Source organism: Salvelinus fontinalis, chromosome 17, assembly GCF_029448725.1.
Source record: "Salvelinus fontinalis isolate EN_2023a chromosome 17, ASM2944872v1, whole genome shotgun sequence".
Classification (NCBI taxonomy): Eukaryota; Metazoa; Chordata; class Actinopteri; order Salmoniformes; family Salmonidae; genus Salvelinus; species Salvelinus fontinalis.
In genome coordinates this window covers 6,757,364-6,779,982 of record NC_074681.1, presented here as the reverse complement: position 1 = coordinate 6,779,982, position 22,619 = coordinate 6,757,364, and the positions used below count along the sequence as shown (strand labels likewise).

General features: G+C 45.3%; 1 protein-coding gene across 1 annotated transcript in view; it reads right to left on the bottom strand.

Annotated features, from left to right (window-relative positions):
• The window catches only part of slc25a24l (solute carrier family 25 member 24, like), a 32,217-nt gene extending 9,720 nt beyond the window's left edge, over positions 1-22,497 (bottom strand). Inside the window, exons 1-7 of the mRNA XM_055866015.1 lie at positions 22,040-22,497; positions 21,752-21,878; positions 20,335-20,422; positions 19,877-19,988; positions 15,508-15,655; positions 10,919-11,058; positions 9,324-9,434 (exon numbers count right to left, since the gene is read on the bottom strand). Coding sequence (XP_055721990.1) covers positions 9,324-9,434; positions 10,919-11,058; positions 15,508-15,655; positions 19,877-19,988; positions 20,335-20,422; positions 21,752-21,878; positions 22,040-22,162 — 849 coding nt within the window. The 5' untranslated portion in view covers positions 22,163-22,497. The remainder of the gene's footprint in view (positions 1-9,323; positions 9,435-10,918; positions 11,059-15,507; positions 15,656-19,876; positions 19,989-20,334; positions 20,423-21,751; positions 21,879-22,039) is intronic.
• Positions 22,498-22,619: the final 122 nt, after the last annotated feature.

The window sequence follows — 22,619 nt, the reverse complement described above, 5'->3', positions numbered from 1 at the left end:
CTCGAGACTTCCTTCAGATTTCGTGCACCAGCTGTTGTTTACAAATATACATAGACCGCCACCCTTTGTCTTACCAGAGGCCGCTGTTCTATCCTGACGATGTTTAACCCGCCAGCTGTATATTATTAATGTCATCGTTCTGCCACGACTCGGTGAAACACATTTTGTTACGTTACAGCCTTATCCTAAAATGGATTAAATGAATTATTTTCCTCATCAATCTACACACAATACCCAATACAATGACAAAGTGAAAACAGGTTTTTATACATTTTTGCAAATGTAAAAAAAAAAAAAAAAACAGAAATACCTTATTGCCATATTATTCAGACCTTTTGCTAGGAGACTTGAAATTGAGCTCAGCTGCATTCTGTTTCCATTGATCATCCTTGAGATGTTTCTACAACTTGATTGGAGTCCACCTGTGGTAAATTCAGTTGATTGGACATGATTTGGAAATGCACACATCTATATAAGGTTCCACAATTGACAGTGCATGTCAGAGCAAAAACCAAGCCATGAGGTTGAAGGAATTCTCCGTAGAACTCCGAGACATGATTGTGAGAGGCACAGATCTGGGGAAGGGTACCAAAACATTTCTGCAGCATTGAAGGTCCCCAAGAACACAGTGGCCTCCATCATTCTTAAATGAAAGAAGTTTGGAACCACCGAGATTGTTCCTAGAGATGGCGGCCCGGCCAAACTGTGCAATCGGGGGAGAAGGGCCTTGGTCAGGAAGGTGACCAAGAACCCAATGGTCACTCTGACATAGCTCCAGAGTTCCTCTGTGTAGATGGGAGAACCTTGCAGAAGGACAACCATCTCTGCAGCACCACCAATCAGGCCTTTATGGTAGAGTGGCCAGACGGAAGCCACTCCTCAGTAAAAGGCACATGACAGCCTGCTTGGAGTTTGCCAAAAGGCACCTAAAGACTCTCAGACCATGAGAAACAAGATTCTATGGTCTGATGAAACCAAGATTGAACTCTTTGGCCTGAATGCCAAGCGTCACGTCTGGAGGAAACCTGGCATCATACCTACAGTGAAGCATGGTAGTGGAAGCATCATGCTGAGGCGATGTTTTCAGCGGCAGGGACTGGGAGACTAGTCAGGATCGAGGGAAATATTAACTTCTTGAGAATACAGGGGGTGCTATTTTCCCATTAGCATAATTTGCTCTACAGATTAAACTGCCTCTTATTCAATTATTGCTCTTACTATATGCATATAAATAATACCATTGGAAAGAAAACAATCTCTAGTTTCTAAAACCGTTTCAATTTTGTCTCTGAGTGATACAGAAGTGTCACGCCCTGGCCTTATTATTCTTTGTTTTCTTGATTATTTTAGTTAGGTCAGGGTGTGACATGGGGAATGTTTATGTTTTGTTGGTTTTGGGTGTTTATTTGGTAAAGGGGTTATGGGGTGTAGTAGATGGTTTTGTGTTGAGTGTATATGTCTAGCGTTGTCTATGTTGGTTAGTTATCTAGGAGAGTCTATGGTTACCTGAATGAGTTCCCAATTAGAGACAGCTGATTTCGGTTGTCTCTGATTGGGAGCCTTATTTAGGGTAGCCATAGGCTCTCATTGATTGTGGGTAATTGTCTATGTAAGAACGTTAGTAGCCTGTATGTTTGTGCACAACGTTTGTAGCTTCACGGTCGTTTTGTTATTTTGTTAAAGTGTTTTTGTGTCGTGTTCATCTTCGTGTTAAAATAAAAGAAGATGGCATATTTTCCAACTGCTGCATTTTGGTCCGTTAATCCGCCACACGATCGTGACAGAATTACCCACCATAGGACCAAGCGGCATGACCAGCGGCAACAGGAGAAATACAAGGATTCATGGACATGGGAGGAAATTTTAGACCGGGAGGTACCAGGAGAATATAACCGCCCCAAAGCTGAGCTGGAGGCAGCGAAAGCAGAGAGGCGGCGATATGAGGAGCTAGCTCGGAGACAGGAAAGGGAACCTACAAAGGATCTGGGCTACACTACGTGGGAGGAGATCGACAGGTGGGCGATCAACCCAGGGAGAGTGCCGGAGCCCGCCTGGGATTCTCTGGCGCAGTGCGAGGAGGGATACCGGCGAATGGAGGCAGCACGACGAAGCGGTAGGAAGCCTGTGGGAAAACCCAAAAAAATTCTTTGGGGGGGGCTTAAAGGGAGAGTGGCGAGGTCAGGTAGGAAACCTGCGCCTACTCCCTGTAATTACCGTGGAGAGCGAGAGTACGGGCAGACACCGTGTTACGCAGTAGAGCGCACGGTGTCTCCTGTACGTGTGCATAGCCCGGTGCGGGTTATTCCACCTCCCCGCACTGGCAGGGCTAGATTGAGTATTGAGCCGGATGTCATGAAGCCGGCCCTACATATCTGGCCACCAGTGCGTCTCCTCGGGCCGGTTTACATGGCACCAGCCTTATGCATGGTGTCCCCGGTTCGCCTACATAGCCCGGTGCGGGTTATTCCACCTCCCCCCACTGGTCGGGCAACGGGGAGCATTCAACCAGGTAAGGTTGGTCAGGCTCAATGCTCAAGGGAGCCAATACGCCTGCACGGTCCGGTATTTCCGGCGCCACCTCCCCGCCCCAGTTCAGTGCCACCAGTGCCTACACCACGTAACAGGCTTCCAGTGTGTCTCCAGAGCCCTGTTCCTCCTCCACGCACTCGTCCTATGGTGCGTGTCTCCAGCCCGGTATCACCAATTCCGGCACCACGCACTAAGCCTCTTGTGCGTCTCCAGAGTCCTGTGCATCCTGTTGCTGCTCCCTGCATTAGCCCTGAGATGCGTGTCCCCAGTCCGGTACCACCAGTTCCGGCCCCACGCACTAGGCCTAATGTGCGTCCCCAGGGTCCAGTATGCCCTGTTCCTGCTCCCCGCACTAGCCCTGAGATGCGTGTCCCCAGCCCGGTGCCACCAGTCCCGGCACCACGCACCAGGCCTACAGTGCGCCTCAGCCGGCAGGAGTCTGCCGTCTGCACAGCGATGACTGAACTGCTCGTCTCCCCAGCGCCATCTGAGCCATCCGTCTCCCCAGCGCCATCTGAGCCATCCGTCTCCCCAGCGCCATCTGAGCCATCCGTCTGCAATGAGCCTGCAAAGCCGCCCGTCTGCCATGAGCCTGCAAAGCCGCCCGTCTGCCATGAGCCCACTGAGCCGTCCGCCAGACAGGAGCCGCTAGAGCCGCCAGCCAGACAGGAGCCGCTAGAGCCGTCCGTCAGACAGGATCTGCCAGAGCCGCCAACCAGACAGGATCTGCCAGAGCCGCCAACCAGACAGGATCTGCCAGAGCCGCCAACCAGACAGGAGCAGCCAGATCAGTCAGCCAGCCATGAGCAGCCAGATCCGTCAGCTAGCCATGAGCAGCCAGATCCGTCAGCTAGCCATGAGCAGCCAGATCCGTCAGCCAGCCATGAGCAGCCAGATCCGTCAGCTAGCCATGAGCAGCCAGATCCGTCAGCTAGCCATGAGCAGCCAGATCCGTCAGCTAGCCATGAGCAGCCAGATCCGTCAGCTAGCCATGAGCAGCCAGATCCGTCAGCTAGCCATGAGCAGCCAGATCCGTCAGCTAGCCATGAGCAGCCAGATCCGTCAGCCAGCCATGGGCCATCCCTCAGTCCGGAGCTGCAGTCCTTCAGTCCGGAGCTGCAGTCCCTCAGTCCGGAGCTGCCATTCTTCAGTCCGGAGCTGCCCCTTATCCTGGTGCTGCCCCTTACCCTGGTGCTGCCCCTTACCCTGGTGCTGCCCCTTACCCTGGTACTGCCCCTGACCCTGGTACTGTCCCTGACCCTAGTACTGCCCCTGACCCTGGTACTGCCTCTTACCCTGGTACTGCCCCTTAGTCCGGAACTGCCCCTGAATGCAATGGGGTTAAGGTGGAGGGGGGTCGTTTGGAGGAAGCCTAGGAGGTGTTTAGGTACTGTGGTGACGTGGGGACCGCGACCAGAGCCGGAGCCGCCACCGTGGATGGAAGCCCACCCAGACCCTCCCCTAGACTGTGTATGGTGCGCCCGGAGTTCGCGCCTCAAGGGGGGGGTTATGTCACGCCCTGGCCTTATTATTCTTTGTTTTCTTGATTATTTTAGTTAGGTCAGGGTGTGACATGGGGAATGTTTATGTTTTGTTGGTTTTGGGTGTTTATTTGGTAAAGGGGTTATGGGGTGTAGTAGATGGTTTTGTGTTGAGTGTATATGTCTAGCGTTGTCTATGTTGGTTAGTTATCTAGGAGAGTCTATGGTTACCTGAATGAGTTCCCAATTAGAGACAGCTGATTTCGGTTGTCTCTGATTGGGAGCCTTATTTAGGGTAGCCATAGGCTCTCATTGATTGTGGGTAATTGTCTATGTAAGAACGTTAGTAGCCTGTATGTTTGTGCACAACGTTTGTAGCTTCACGATCGTTTATTGGTTTGATTAGTTCGTAAGTGTGTTTGTTTCGTTTTGCCTTCTTCATCAAATAAAGGAGATGGCTTATTTTCCTACTGCTGCGTTTTGGTCCGTCAATCCGCCACACGATCGTGACAAGAAGTCATTTGACAGCACTTTCCATGACCAAGAAGAAAAAAGCAAGATGTGTATGCCAGCTTCAACGCTCTGCCTATATATGGTCGTGCCCCCTATGACCCGAAACACACCTCATTGGCCTTCCTCTGGGTGTCAAGAGGACGTCAGAGGAAAAATATCTTGTTTATCTGGGACTGACGTGAAATGAGAGCTAATTCTTTGGCGTGACCGACAACTTCCGGTTCTCTAAATCGTGCGACTTGTAGCTGCGATTGTCTTCTGTTGTGCGGCCATTATGGATGAAAACTATCTCCGTCTCGAAGTTTGTTTGATACATGTGACCAGATCATCGTAATGTATGTTTTTTCAATATAGTTTAATCAGATTATTTGAATTTTTTCGGGAGTTTTGTGGTGTTCCGTTGTCTGATTTTATTTACGTTTGAGAGATCCGTGCCACTCGACCAGTACCTGTGCTAAATGGAGTGGGAAAGGAACAATTCTGAACGGAACCAACGACTCATCTTGACAAAGGACACTTTGATCAACATTCTGATGAAAGATCAGCCATAGTAAGACCCAATTTACGATGTTATATCATATCTGTTGTGCATGTGAACTGGCCGTGGGCGCCTAGCCGAATCTGCCTGGTATAGCTATGCTAATTTAGCGCTACATTTTGTTTTCGTTATAAAACATTTAATAAATCTGAAATATTGTTTGGATTCACCAGATGTTGGGCTTTCAATATCTGTACGCTGTGTATTTTTCTGAAATGTTTTAAGATGAGTAATTCGTTATATGACGTTGGTCTCTGTAATTGTTCTGGCTGGGTCAGCACTATTTCAGATTGCAGCTGCAATGTAGAACTGTGATTTATACCTGAAAAATGCACATTTTTCCCCAAAAAAACTATGCTATACCATAAATATGTTATCAGACTGTCATCTTATGAAGTTGTTTCTTGGTTAGTGGCTATATATATTTTTATTTAGTCGAATTAGTGATAGCTACTGACGCAGGAAAAAACTATTGGGAGTAAAAAAATCGTGTCCTTTGCTAACGTGGTTAGCTAATAGATTTACATATTGTGTCTTCCCTGTAAAACATTTTAAAAATCTGAAATGGTGGCTTTATTCACAAGACCTGTATCTTTCATCTGGTGTCTTGGACTTGTGATTTAATGATATTTAGATGCTACAAGTTACTTGTGACGCTATGCTAGCTATGCTACTCAGTGGGGGGGGGGGGGGTGCTACCGGATCAGGGTTGGTGACTCGTGAGAAGTTAACAGAGCAAAGTAGTGAGAGATCCTTGATGAAAACCTTCTCAGGGCCTCAGACTGAGGTTCACCTTCCAACACGACAACAACCCTTAACACACAGCCAAGACAACGCAATGGCTTCGGGACAAGTCTCTGAATGTCCTTGAGTGGCCAAGCCAGAGCCCGGACTTGAATCTGATCAAACATCTCTGGAGAGACCTAAAAATAGCTGTGCAGCAACGCTCCACATCCAATCTGACAGAGAGGAGAATGGGAGAAACTCCCCGAATACAGGTGTGCCAAGCTTGTAGCATCATACCCAAAAAGACTTCACACCCCGGCCGTCCTACAATCTAAGCTAGATGTCCTCAATCTCACACAAATTATCAATGAACCTACCAGGTACAACCCCAAATCCGTAAACACGGGCACCCTCATAGATATCATCCTGACCAACCTGCCCTCTAAATACACCTCTGCTGTCTTCAACCAGGATCTCAGCGATCACTGCCTCATTGCCTGCGTCCGTAATGAATCTGAGGTCAAACGACCACCCCTCATCACTGTCAAACTCTCCCTAAAACACTTCAGCGAGCAGGCCTTTCTAATCGACCTGGCCAGGGTATCCTGAAAGGATATTGACCTCATTCCGTCAGCAGAGGATGCCTGGTTATTTTTAAAAGTGCCTTCCTCACCATATTAAATAAGCATGCCCCATTCAAGAAATGTAGATATAGCCCTTGGTTCACTCCAGACCTGTCTGCCCTTGACCAGCACAAAAACATCCTGTGGCGTACTGCATTAGCATCAAATAGCCTCCGCGATGTGCAACTTTTCAGGGAAGTTAGGAACAAATATACACAGGCAGTTAGGAAAGCAAAGGCAAGCTTTTTCAAACCGAAATTTGCATCCTGTAGCACAAACTCCAAAAAGTTCTGGGACACTGTAAAATCCATGGAGAATAAGAGCACCTTCTCATAGCTGCCCACTGCACTGAGGCTAGGAAACACTGTCACCACCGATAAATCCACGATAATTGAGAATTTCAACAAGCATTTTTCTACGGCTGGCCATGCTTTCCACCTGGCTACCTCTACCCCGGTCAACAGCCCAACACCCCCCCACAGCAACTTGGCCAAGCCTCCCCTATTTCTCCTTCACCCAAATCCAAATAGCTGATGTTCTGAAAGAGTTGCAAAATCTGGAAACCTACAAATCAGCTGGGCTAGAGAATCTGGACCCTCTCTTTCTAAAATTATCCGCCGCCATTGTTGCCACCCCTATTACTAGCCTGTTCAACCTCTCTTTCGTATCGTCTGAGATCCCCAAATATTGTAAAGCTGCCGCGGTCATTCCCTTCTTCAAAGGGGGAGACACTCTAGACCCAAACTGCTACAGACCTATATCTATCCTACCCGCCTTTCTAAGGTCTTCGAAAGCCAAGTTAACAAACAGATCACGGACCATTTCGAATCCCACCATACCTTCTCCGCTATGCAATCTGGTTTCCGAGCTAGTCATGGGTGCACCTCAGCCACGCTCAAGGTCCTAAACGATATCATAACCGCCATCGATAAAAGACAATAGTGTGCAGCAGTATTCATCGACCTGGCCAACGTTTTCGACTCTGTCAATCACCGCATTCTTATCGGCAGACTCAACAGCCTTGGTTTCGCAGATGACTGCCTCGCCTGGTTCACCAACTACTTCTCAGACAGAGTTCAGTGTGTTAAATCGGAGGGCCTGTTGTCCGGACCTCTGGCAATCTCTATGGGGGTGCCACAGGGTTCAATTCTCGGGCCGACTCTTTTCCATGTTTACATCAATGATGTCACTCTTGCTGCTGGTGATTCTCTGATCCACCTCTACGCAGACGACACCATTCTGTATACTTCTGGCCCTTCTTTGGACACTGTGTTAACAAACCTCCAGACAAGCTTCAATGCCATACAGCTCTCCTTCCGTGGCCTCCAACTGCTCTTAAATGCAAGTAAAACTAAATGCATGCTCTTCAACCGATCGCTGCCCGCACCTGCCCAGCATCACTACTCTGGACAGTTCTGACTTATAATATGTGGACAACTACAAATACCTAGGTGTCTGGTTAGACTGTAAACTCTCCTTCCAGCATCTCCAATCAATCCAAAATTAAATCTAGAATCGGCTTCCTATTTTGCAACAAAGCATCCTTCACTCATGCTGCCAAACATACCATCGTAAAACTGACTATCTTACCGATCCTTGACTTCGGCGATGTCATTTACCAAATAGCCTCCAACACTCTACTCAGCAAATTGGATGCAGTCTATCACAGTGCCATCAGTTTTGTCACCAAAGCCCCATATACTACCCACCACTGCGACCTGTATGCTCTCGTTGGCTGGCCCTCGCTTCATATTCGTCGCCAGACCCACTGGCTCCAGGTCATCTATAAGTCTTTGCTAGGTAAAGCCCCGCCATATCTCAGCTCACTGGTCACCATACCAGCACCCACACATAGCACGCGCTCCAGCAGGTATATTTCACTGGTCACCCCCAAAGCCAATTCCTCCTTTGGCCGCCTTTCCTTCCACTTCTCTGCTGCCAATGACTGGAACGAATTGCAAAAATCACTGTAGCTGGAGTCTTATATCTCTCTCACTAACTTTAAGCATCAGCTGTCAGAGCAGCTCACAGATCGCTGCAGCTGTACATAGCCCATCTGTAAATAGCCCATCCATTTATGGATGGGCTATTTACCTCATCCCCATTTATTTTTTTATTTTTTTGCTCCTTTGCACCCCAGTATCTCTACTTGCACATTCATCTTCTGCACATCTATCACTCCAGTGTTTAATTGCTAAATTGTAATTATTTATTGCCTTACCTCCCTAATCTTACCTCATTTGCACACACTGTATATAGATTTTTCTATTGTGTTATTGACTGTACGTTTGTTTATTCCATGTGTAACTCTTTGTTGTTGTTTGTGTCGAACTGCTTTGCTTTATCTTGGCCAGGTCGCAGTTGTAAATGAGAACTTGTAAAAAAAAAAATAGAAAATCTGAGTAATGTGCAAACATTTCTACAAACCTCTTTTTGCTTTGTCATTATGGGATATTGTGTGTAGATTAATGAGGGGGGGGACCATTTAATCAATTTTAGAATAAGGCTGTAACGTAACAAAATTTGCAAAAAGTCAAGGGGTCTGAATACAGTACATTTGGATAGTATATCAGCAGTTCAGACCTGTCATAGCGCTCTGGTACCTCTGCAGGGTAGAAGACAGCATGTATATCTGTAGTTCAGACCTGTCTTAGTGCCCTGCTACCTCTAGAGGGTAGAAGACAGCATGTATATCTGTAGTTCAGACCTGTCATAGCGCTCTGCTACCTCTGCAGGGTAGAAGACAGCATGTATATCTGTAGTTCAGACCTGTCTTAGTGCCCTGCTACCTCTGCAGGGTAAAAGACAGCATGTATATCTGTAGTTCAGACCTGTCATAGCGCCCTGCTACCTCTGCAGGGTAGAAGACAGCATGTATATCTGTAGTTCAGACCTGTCATAGCGCTCTGGTACCTCTAGAGGGTAGAAGACAGCATGAGCCACCGCCCCAGATACACAGCCCAGCCCAAACCTCTGCTGTACTGACAGGCTCTCCTGCTGCCAGCCCTGGGTGTACACCCTCATCTGGAGAGAAAGAGAGAGAGAGAGAGAGAGAGGTACCCGCTAATTATCAAAATCCAGAAAAAATACGTTAAATTCAACCACCTAAAAGGAAGTGATTCCCAAACCTTCCATAACAAAGCAATCACCTACAGAGAGATGAACCTGGACAGGAGTCCCCTAAGCAAGCTGGTCCTGGGGCTCTGTTCACAAACAAAAACAGACTCCACAGAGCCCCAGGACAGCAACACAATTAGATCCAACCAAATCATGAGAAAACAAAAAGATAATTACTTGACACATTGGAAAGAATTTGACCAAAAGGTAGAGCAAACTGGAATGCAAACTGGAATGCTATTTGGCCCTAAACAGAGAGTACACAGTGAGCATGGCCTTACTATTGAGATAGGTCTCCGTTGACAGACCTGGCTCTCAAGAGAAGACAGGCTATGTGCACACTGCCCACAAAATGAGATGGAAACTGAGCTGCATTTCCTAACCTCCTGCCCAAATGTATGACCATATTAGAGACACATATTTCCCTCAGATTACACAGACCCACAAAGAATTCCAAAACAAATCCAATTTTGATAAACTCCCATATCTACTGGGTGAAATACCACAGTGTGACTTCACAGCAGTAAGATGTGTGACCTGTTGCCATAAGAAAAGGGCAACCAGTGAAGAACAAACACCATTGTAAATACAACCCATATTTAGGTTGATTTATTTTCCCTTTTGTATTTTTAACTATTTGCACATCATTATTACACTGGACATAGCCATAACATGAAATGTGACTATTATTTTGGAACTTATGAGTGTAATGTTTACTGTTAATTTCTTAATGATTATTTCACTTTTGTTTATTATTTATTTCACTTGCGTTGGCAATGTAAACATATGCTTCCCATGCCAATAAAGCTCTTTGAATTGAACTGAGAGAGAGGGGGGGGGGGGGGTAAAGTATCCATATCTGAACGTATTGGTTGTAAATTCTCCAGTGGTGTCACGTTCCTGACCTTATTTCCTTTGTTTTGTCTTTGTTTAGTTGGTCAGGACGTGAGCTGGGTGGGCATTCTATGTTATGTGTTTCTATGTTGGGTTCATTTTCAATTAGCCTGATATGGTTCTCAATCAGGGCCAGGTGTTTTACGTTTGCTCTGATTGAGAACCATATTAAGGTAGGCTGTTCTCACTGTTTGTTTGTGGGTGATTGTTCCTGTGTCAGTGTTTGTGCCACACGGGACTGTTTTCGTTCGTTTCGTTTATTTCATTCGTCTGTTCCTTCCTGTTCGTGCGTTCATGTTATATGTTCACAAGTTCAGGTCTGTTCACGTCGTTTATTGTTTTGTAGTTTGTTTAAGAGTTTTTCCGTCTTCGTCTTTCTTCAATAAACAAATATGTATTCAACCCACGCTGCGTTTTGGTCCGATCCATGCTCCTCTTCAAACGAGGAGGAAAACGACCGTTACAAGTGGCCTACGTGTTATTACAGTACGTTTTACCTGAGCGTAGATGAGACACTGTAGAGTTGACTGAGGGGTTCCCTTCAGCACGTTCACAACGTTCCCCTGCCACATAGACCTCACACCACCGGCCTTCAGCTCTCTGAATCCCTGGGCGGACGCCTTGGATCCGTACACCTAAATACACACACAATATCTTCTTTAATTATTAACCTCCAGTCCATGGATTCACGGTTCATACAGGTAACAGCCAAAACAATAGAGACACCCAGCTTCAATTAGCAACGGTCATCGAATTTGTAAAAATGTTATTAAAAAACAATTCAAATAAATACAATAGTTGGATAATGGATGAAGATGATCCAAACTGTTAGAATTGTATAATCCATCAGATATTGAATTCATTATACAATATTATACAATATTTTACTGGCACGGATATTCTAATGAATGGAGTAGAGGGATTTTGGTAGGAATTCAATATTCAATTTATTGTTAATTTAAAAAATGTTTTGGGGGGCATGGCACTCATATATATATATATATACAGTATATATATTTTACTAATAGTTTCAGGTATATAAAAAAAAAAAAATTGTGTTCAAAGAGCGTCTGCTAAATGACTTAAATGTAAATGTAAATTGAGAAAATAAAATATGCCTAATTTGCATAAATACACTGTGTGTATTTGCATATATCAAACATTAACATATAGTGTTGGGACAGGACTGCACTCACCTGCGCTGTCTAAACTGCCTCATAACTTATCTAATACATACGTTGCATTGTTTGCGAGATCCGACAATAATATCACTATAATCTGAGTGTTCATTTTTTGGGGAAATTGCTTTAATTTCATCGCATCTAATTTGTAAAAATGTCAACTGTACTAAATAATACATTTTTTTCAATTCCCATTTTAAAAAATAAAGTCGTATTTCTTCTCTTTCTTGTGATGCCAGACGAAGCTTTTGTCGTTTTTATAGATACAACGGAAAGACAAAAGTATTTCATTGGACCCCTTCCAGCCATTACCGGGGTATGTTTGACAGGTCATTTACAAGCCTTTCCACAGTCGTAATGTTAACGGGGGAAAAAACGATAGACACAAGCCAGAGTATGAAAGAGACGCAGGAGTAATGTTAAAGGGGGAAAAAACGATAGACACAAGCCAGAGTATGAAAGAGACGCAGGAGTAATGTTAACGGGGAAAAAACGATAGACACAAGCCAGAGTATGAAAGAGACGCAGGAGTAATGTTAACGGGGAAAAAACGATAGACACAAGCCAGAGTATGAAAGAGACGCAGGAGTAATGTTAACGGGGGAAAAAACGATAGACACAAGCCAGAGTATGAAAGAGACGCAGGAGTAATGTTAACGGGGGAAAAACGATAGACACAAGCCAGAGTATGAAAGAGACGCAGGAGTAATGTTAACGGGGGAAAAAACGATAGACACAAGCCAGAGTATGAAAGAGACGCAGGAGTAATGTTAACGGGGAAAAAACGATAGACACAAGCCAGAGTATGAAAGAGACGCAGGAGTAATGTTAACGGGGGAAAAAACGATAGACACAAGCCAGAGTATGAAAGAGACGCAGGAGTAATGTTAACGGGGAAAAAACGATAGACACAAGCCAGAGTATGAAAGAGACGCAGGAGTAATGTTAACGGGGGAAAAAACGATAGACACAAGCCAGAGTATGAAAGAGACGCAGGAGTAATGTTAACGGGGAAAAAAACGATAGACACAAGCCAGAGTATGAAAGAGACGCAGGAGTCAAATGAAAGCAATCAATCCAGCGATTCCCTAAAACACAGTAAATAGTTGGCGGAAGAAGACAGATCCTTAGGTGGGAGTTACTACTTCAATGCACGTTGGCATAGATTCTACAACAGTGACGTGTATGCATGGATTCCTCCCCCAAAACATTGACCAATATTACAAATTAATTTATCTTTCTGTGTTTCACAATTTTCCTTAAATTCGCAAGAGGCTGAGGGGAGAAGAGGGGGAGGGCCAGAGGTGTGTGTGTGTGTGTGTGTTGAGAGCACTTGTTGAGAGAGCAGAGGCAGCGGAGTTATGGCGTGTCAACTTTTTTACTGGTTGTAGGTAGGCTATTTAGATTGGTCATTATGGAGACTCCCTTTTTGGAAAACGACTTTAGGCGCATTAGAGCTCTTTAGATAAATTCGCTCGGAGGTGGTTTAAAGTAAACTGCATTCTAATGTCGATAACAGTATCAAGTGAAGGCTTTTACTCATGCTCAGTTCCAGGGTCTGGACCGCTGTGCAAGAGCGGAAATTTGAAATGGAAGTTATCAATTGTGATTATGATCACAGCTCTATCATAAATGTATCATTCTCCACATTTAATGTCAGTTTCATTGTGGACTTTTCCCTGAAATGAGATGTTGGCATGTTGGCCTATCAGGGGTTATAAACTACCTACATCTAGCTCAGCAAACCATCTCAAAGCTAAATTGAAATTATAAACCCAGATTTTAGTCAGTAGCCTATGCCTATTGAAATAACAAGTCAATCTCACAAATAGGTCATTTATAAAGGTTTGTAGTCTTAACAGCTAACACATAATAACGGCACAATTACCAGAAAATACATTCATTTTTAAAAGTTGGTCGAAGTGTTTCGTCTACAGAGATTTCAAGATCCTCTGTCCAACTTTCACCACTCAAACTCTCCTGTCGGATTTACCAATAGTTATGCACATGGGCAAACAGGATTTATTTACAATTATAACGTGGGTGGTTTGAGCCCTGAATATTGTCCATATACCACACCTCCTCGGGCCTTATTGTTTCATCATAACAGTCCAAACAAGTTAAATCGACATCCATTCCTGGAAAATTATCTGGAGATTTTAGGGCGATTTATCTTTTCTCTTGCGACATATAATAATTATTTTGATGGAAAACCGAATGTGGTTTTTGAGTCTATGTCGTAAAAAATAACGTAAATATTCCTTCTTAATTTACTCAGTAACGTAAACTCACCCCATTCCGTACAATTTTACGTAAGTTTACGTTAACGTTATGGAAAAGGGTTTATTAGATAAATGGCAACTCCTCTCTTGATGCAAAACCCCCCTAACAATTAGGCTAATTTTCAGGTTTTCACGGGTCATTGGGCTAGAAATTGAAGCTACACCTAGCAAGCCTGCCATCAAATCCCATTGGGAGCATACATCATTGACAGGAAAACTTGAATTGTTGCATCTCGTTGTGTCGTTCTCTGTTGGCTAGCTAGCCAGTTAGCTAAAATTGGCCCTTTTCATAAATTAGCCATGGATGGAGATAGGGATTTGGACTTTGGTTTTACGTAATGTTCCTTACTGGCTAATGATTATAGTGGAAATTCTGATCCAAACATTAATTCATACATTGTGCCCCTGGCCTGAGAGAATGTTAGTTCAATATCTAGCTAGATGAAGGCTAACGTTAACTTGCTTACGTTCCTCATGAATGGAAGTTAGGCTAGCGAGCAAGCATTTTAGCCAGGTAGCCAAGGACAACAAAAAATAAAAGCATGTATTGTATGACAGAGAGGATGGCATTGGCGTTTCTCCCCTTATACCATATTAGGAACTGTTTGAGTTTAGCATCGGGGGAGACACAAGACGTATCTAATATACGCAACGACCAGATGCGGACATCTGAAAGAAGGGGACCAGTCTGAGTAACGGCGATAGGCTGAGCAAAGTTTAAACCACGCTCAGCCTCTACTGTGATAGGCCAACAGACGCGTTGGAACTACGTCATCACGGTATAAGAACAGCTGTTTACGTACTTCCTGCCAGTTCTCTGTTCTACCCTGCGCGGAGATACAGTGAACCCGTATATACGAAAATTGCATTTACCATTTATCGCTTGAGTTTAATTAAAATACTTAAAATATATTCGGTGACTCTGAATCACATTTTGTCCTGATACCAGATTTGAACTGACGCAAATCTCTATCAGTGTTTTGTTGTTGGTGGTGGAAAAACGCCGTCTCAGGTACCGCTCCAGAATCTCCCGTTAGTGTTTAACTGGTTTGAGGTCTGGTGACTGAGATGGCCACGGCATATGGTTTATATCGTTTTCATGCTCATCAAACCATTCAGTGACCACTTGTAACCTGTGGATGTGGGCATTATCATCCTATGTGGGCATTATCGTCCTATGTGGGCATTATCGTCATATGTGGGCATTATCGTCATATGTGGGCATTATCATCATATGTGGGCATTATCATCCTATGAGGGCATTGTCATCCTATGGGGCATTATTGTCCTATGAGGGCATTGTCATGGTAACCAAAATAATGTCCTGCACAGCCTTTTTATACATGACCCTAAGCATGACGGGATGTTAATTGCTTAATTAACTCAGGAACCACACCTGTGTGGAGGCACCTGCATTCAATATCCTTTGTATCCCTCATTTACTCAAGTGTTTCATTATTTTGTCAGTTACCTGTAGGTCTCTACTGTTCGTTGCTGTAGGATTGGGGTTAGAGTTCGTTTCTGAACCATGTGAATATGAGACTACGAAGTCTGGCAATGCAAAGTGTTACTGTGTGTTATCAAGCTGTATTAAAAAAGTGTTTAGGTTATAATATTGTTCCTGTAGTTGTGTCTTGAGGCGGTCGATAGGAGCAGTCAGGGTTCTGGACACGGCGTCGGCCAGTCCTGCAGCCAGGACGAAACTCCTCCATTCCCCTGAGCCTGCTGACAGGTCCAGGGGCATGGTCCGGCTCTCACCCACATCAAACACCTGGAGAGACAGACAGGAAGACTACATCAAACACCTGGAGAGACAGACAGGAAGACTTCCTCAAACACCTGGAGAGGCAGACAGGAAGACTACATCAAACACCTGGAGAGACAGACAGGAAGACTTCCTCAAACACCTGGAGAGGCAGACAGGAAGACTACATCAAACACCTGGAGAGACAGACAGGAAGACTTCCTCAAACACCTGGAGAGGCAGACAGGAAGACTACATCAAACACCTGGAGAGGCAGACAGGAAGACTTCCTCAAACACCTGGAGAGGCAGACAGGAAGACTACATCAAACACCTGGAGAGACAGACAGGAAGACTTCCTCAAACACCTGGAGAGGCAGACAGGAAGACTACATCAAACACCTGGAGAGACAGACAGGAAGACTTCCTCAAACACCTGGAGAGGCAGACAGGAAGACTACCTCAAACACCTGGAGAGGCAGACAGGAAGACTACATCAAACACCTGGAGAGGCAGACAGGAAGACTACATCAAACACCTGGAGAGACAGACAGGAAGACTACATCAAACACCTGGAGAGACAGACAGGAAGACTTCCTCAAACACCTGGAGAGGCAGACAGGAAGACTTCCTCAAACACCTGGAGAGGCAGACAGGAAGACTTCCTCAAACACCTGGAGAGGCAGACAGGAAGACTTCCTCAAACACCTGGAGAGGCAGACAGGAAGACTACATCAAACACCTGGAGAGGCAGACAGGAAGACTACATCAAACACCTGGAGAGACAGACAGGAAGACTACATCAAACACCTGGAGAGACAGACAGGAAGACTTCCTCAAACACCTGGAGAGGCAGACAGGAAGACTTCCTCAAACACCTGGAGAGGCAGACAGGAAGACTACATCAAACACCTGGAGAGGCAGACAGGAAGACTACATCAAACACCTGGAGAGACAGACAGGAAGACTACATCAAACACCTGGAGAGACAGACAGGAAGACTTCCTCAAACACCTGGAGAGGCAGACAGGAAGACTACATCAAACACCTGGAGAGGCAGACAGGAAGACTACATCAAACACCTGGAGAGACAGACAGGAAGACTACATCAAACACCTGGAGAGACAGACAGGAAGACTTCCTCAAACACCTGGAGAGGCAGACAGGAAGACTTCCTCAAACACCTGGAGAGGCAGACAGGAAGACTACATCAAACACCTGGAGAGACAGACAGGAAGACTACATCAAACACCTGGAGAGACAGACAGGAAGACTACATCAAACACCTGGAGAGACAGACAGGAAGACTACATCAAACACCTGGAGAGACAGACAGGAAGACTTCCTCAAACACCTGGAGAGGCAGACAGGAAGACTACATCAAACACCTGGAGAGGCAGACAGGAAGACTTCCTCAAACACCTGGAGAGGCAGACAGGAAGACTACATCAAACACCTGGAGAGACAGACAGGAAGACTTCCTCAAACACCTGGAGAGGCAGACAGGAAGACTACATCAAACACCTGGAGAGGCAGACAGGAAGACTACATCAAACACCTGGAGAGGCAGACAGGAAGACTACATCAAACACCTGGAGAGGCAGACAGGAAGACTACATCAAACACCTGGAGAGACAGACAGGAAGACTTCCTCAAACACCTGGAGAGGCAGACAGGAAGACTTCCTCAAACACCTGGAGAGGCAGACAGGAAGACTACATCAAACACCTGGAGAGGCAGACAGGAAGACTACATCAAACACCTGGAGAGGCAGACAGGAAGACTACATCAAACACCTGGAGAGACAGACAGGAAGACTTCCTCAAACACCTGGAGAGGCAGACAGGAAGACTACATCAAACACCTGGAGAGGCAGACAGGAAGACTACATCAAACACCTGGAGAGGCAGACAGGAAGACTACATCAAACACCTGGAGAGGCAGACAGGAAGACTACATCAAACACCTGGAGAGACAGACAGGAAGACTTCCTCAAACACCTGGAGAGGCAGACAGGAAGACTACATCAAACACCTGGAGAGGCAGACAGGAAGACTACATCAAACACCTGGAGAGGCAGACAGGAAGACTACATCAAACACCTGGAGAGGCAGACAGGAAGACTACATCAAACACCTGGAAAGGTAGACAGGAAGACTAGGCAGACAGGAAGACTACATCAAACACCTGGAGAGGCAGACAGGAAGACTACATCAAACATCTGGAGAGGCAGACAGGAAGACTACATCAAACACCTGGAGAGGCAGACAGGAAGACTACATCAAACACCTAGAGAGGCAGACAGGAAGACCACATCAAACACCTGGAGAGGCAGACAGGAAGACTACCTCAAACACCTGGAGAGGCAGACAGGAAGACTACATCAAACACCTGGAGAGGCAGACAGGAAGACTACCTCAAACACCTGGAGAGGCAGACAGGAAGACTACATCAAACACCTGGAGAGGCAGACAGGAAGACTACATCAAATACCTGGAGAGGCAGACAGGAAGACTACATCAAACACCTGGAGAGGCAGACAGGAAGACTACATCAAGCACCTGGAGATGCAGACAGGAAGACTACCTCAAACACCTGGAGAGGCAGACAGGAAGACTACATCAAACACCTGGAGAGGCAGACAGGAAGACTACATCAAACACCTGGAGATGCAGACAGGAAGACTACATCAAACACCTGGAGAGGCAGACAGGAAGACTACCTCAAACACCTGGAGAGGCAGACAGGAAGACTACATCAAACACCTGGAGAGGCAGACAGGAAGACTTCCTCAAACACCTGGAGAGGCAGACAGGAAGACTACCTCAAACACCTGGAGAGACAGACAGGAAGACTACATCAAACACCTGGAGAGGCAGACAGGAAGACTACATCAAACACCTGTAGAGACAGACAGGAAGACTACCTCAAACACCTGGAGGGGCAGACAGGAAGACTACATCAAACACCTGGAGAGGCAGACAGGAAGACTACATCAAACACCTGGAGAGGCAGACAGGAAGACTACATCAAACACCTGTAGAGACAGACAGGAAGACTACATCAAACACCTGTAGAGACAGATAGGAAGACTACATCAAACACCTGGAGAGGCAGACAGGAAGACTTCCTCAAACACCTGGAGAGGCAGACAGGAAGACTACATCAAACACCTGGAGAGGCAGACACGAAGACTACCTATATCACCAACCGACAGACAGTCTCCTTCAACAGGGGCTTCAGACCCAGCATGCAATGTATGATCTCCTACACTGGGGTGGAGTGTGCCGTTCATCAGGTAAGACAACACACACACACACACACACACACACACACACACACACACACACACACACACACACACACACACACACACACACACACACACACTACATCTCACAAGGACAACAGCAGAGTTTGAATTTTCATTGTTGGACATAAAAGACTGTAAAAACACCAGGAAATCAGCCCCAAGTGATGTTAATTTAAGAAATCTGTTCCCAAGTATTCCCACGTATAATAGAGATACGTGTGATCATATACATATGTAACGGATGTGAAATGGCTAGCTAGTTAGCGGTGGTGCGCGCTAATAGCCTTTCAATCGGTGACGTCACTTGCTCTGAGACCTTGAAGTAGTGGTTCCCCCTTGCTCTGCAAGGGTCGTGGCTTTTGTGGAGCGATGGGTAACGATGCTTCGTGGGTGACTGTTGTTGATATGTGCAGAGGGTCCCTGGTTCGCGCCCGGGTCGGGGCGAGGGGACGGACTAAAGTTAAACTGTTACACAAATAGAAAAAAGGTTTGAAATGATTATGTTTTAGTGAAACATTATATCTGTTTCTACGTCTTGCGGTCAAATTGCCGTCTACAAATGATTTGTAATTATGTTCCGGCCCCCCCGACTGTCCGCTCAAGAAATAATCGGCCTGTGTCTGAATCTAGTTGATGATCCCTGGGCTACGGTGTGACTAGCTGGGTTTGTACCCGGCTCGTCTGCACACCACAATACTGTGTTAGGCACTAGCTCAGGGAGCTAACGCAATTCCTCTTGTCTCAAGCACTTGGAGCGTCATCTAATGATGATCTCCACGCCGTTGGAGCTCTAGGAAGCTAGGCCCAGGTCTCATCAGTGTGACAGACTGGTCTCTTGTTCACTAGAAGACTGTGTTAGGCCTCTGAGCTAAAGGCTAGGCATTAACCCTATACGAAGGCTCAGAGAAACGAAGACCCAATGCCTCAGCGTCTCACCAGAGTGTGTTTCCATGAAGTGACCAGTTCTCCCAGGTTCTCTGCAGGGTTGAGGATGACATGCTGCAGGAACTCTCCCCAGTCCACGGTCATAGAACTGTCCCCATCCATCCTGTCAACAACAACAATAACATCAACAACATCAACAATCAAGATCATGGGTAGGCCATGATGATATTCAATTCATTAATAAACATATTGACAAAAGTGAATGATCCTGTAAGCATCCATATTCTACAGGTTTGTACTGTGTTGTAGACTTGATCAGATTGTGCCCAATATAATAATTGCATTGGAGTCTATGTGTGATTAGCGTTAAGTTAGACATTAAGTCTGTCAATACATGCAATTAATTTGTTATTACATATTAATCAATATTATCACAATGTTTTTACGATGTAATAACCAACAGAGCGAACAGTGAGAGGATAGAAAAGGGGGGGAAAAGGCAGTCTTACATTTGTATAATTCTTTTTGCATTCGGCTTTGATATGTTCACTCCTAACTCCTTAAATAGATCTATGATTTCCTCCTGGCCAATGACCCCTAGTCAGAGAAGACAACATGACCCCTAGTCAGAGAAGACAACATGACCCCTAGTCAGAGAATACAACACGACCCCTAGTCAGAGAATACAACATGGATAGAAACAGCATGGATCATGTCAAGTGTGAATATCTGGGCCCATATTTATCAAGCGTCTCAGAGTTGAAGTTCTGATCTATGATCAGTTTAGATACATTTCTGGGCCCATATTTATCACGTCTCAGTGTGTAGGTTCTGATCTACGATCAGTTTAGCCTTGTAGATCATACACTCTTAGAGGAAGTAGTTCTATATAGAATGAACCCTATTTCTAAGAGTGTATGGAACCAGATTATTATGGACAGTCAGGAAGGACCTGATCCTAGATCAGCACAGAGCTGTGGATAATGAAGACCTGATCCTAGATCAGCCCAGAGCTGTGGATAATGAAGACCTGATCCTAGATCAGCCCAGAGCTGTGGATAATGAAGACCTGATCCTAGATCAACACTTCTACTTTGAGATGATAAATTAAGGGCTTGTCAGTAAGCGTTTCACGGTAAGCTCCCAGGTTAGGTTGAGAGACAGACAGACAGACAGACAGACAGACAGGCAGGCAGGCAGACAGACAGACAGACAGACAGACAGACAGACAGACAGGCAAGCAGGCAGAAAGACAGGCAGACAGACAGGCAAGCAGGCAGAAAGACAGGCAGACAGACAGACAGGCAGGCAGGCAGACAGACAGACAGACAGACAGACAGGCAAGCAGGCAGAAAGACAGGCAAGCAGGCAGAAAGACAGGCAGACAGACAGACAGACAGACAGGAAAGCAGACAGACAGACAGACAGACAGACAGACAGACATACAGACAGACAGACAGGCAGACAGGCAGACAGACAGACAGACAGACAGACAGACAGACAGACAGACAGACAGGCAGGCAGACAGGCAGGCAGGCAGACAGCAGTTGAAGTTGTTTCCTCCTAATTCTAAAGGTGTGTTATGAGTACAGCACAAGGTCCTGTTGCTGGTGTTCTGTATATGTAATTTAAAAACACAACAATGCATGCAAGTCTCCATTAGGTAAATACATTTGACCTTCAAAACTATTGATTTCAGTTTATATGATTTTTTAAATATAGCACTTTAAGTCACGTCAACAAAAAAAAGACTTCATTGCATCTATTGCATGTAGACCTAGTGCTACTGTGCAAAAACAAAGACAAAAGCATGCTCATACTGTCCTCTATGATACTGGAATGCCCCTGTCCCCGGGGTTGGACCCTAAGATTAGCCTACTAGCTTTTAACGCACCGAAGATTGGACTACACCGCCACTCCACTTACCGCATTTATTCTTGTCAAGGGCCATGAAATGAATTCTCCATTTCTTCTCTCTGTCCCTCATATAGCTTAGAAATTCTTCATAATCTAAACGTCCATCCTTGTTTCTGTCATAGTTATTAACGACAGTCTGGAAAAGTAAAAAAAAAAGGGCAGGCTATCATTTGGCTGCACCATATGAATAGACATTAGACGTACATGTTGACTCTCCTGTTATGCTGCTGGTAAATTAGAATAGGCCATACACATTTTTATTTATATTAGTTATCAAATATTGTAATAAATAAATACCTGAGCCTTCTGATCTGCAGCCATAATTCCCGTTTTTTTCATCTCATTGTGAAGTTCTTCTACTGATATAGACCCGTCGTTATTCTTGTCTAGTTTCACAAACAAACCACGAAACTGATCCATGATTCTTCAATAATATATATTTTTAATGACAAAATTTGAAATGCAATATAAATAACACCAATTCTCGTCTGTCGTAATACTACTACAACTACAGGCTATTATTAAGGTGCAAAGGCAATGTGCTTGCTTTTTGTTGGTCCATATGAACGCTGAGTCATAAAGCACCGGCAGCCCGCGTGAGCACCGTCTTCAATGCGGTAGATGCTCCTCTACGGCGATAGACATGATAATGACGCGGTAGCCCTACTGTAAAGACATGAGCCTGCACTTCCACCACTGTCCACCAGGTGTAGTGCTGAGCATAGACAAACAGACTGGCCACTGGTCCAGTCAGTGTATTTAACTGATCTGAAATAGATGAGGGTGGCCGGGTCACCAGGGCCCCAAATAAAAATAGACTATGACGACTTGACCCATGACAACAACAAATGACTTCCCATTCTAACTCCCGGGTCTA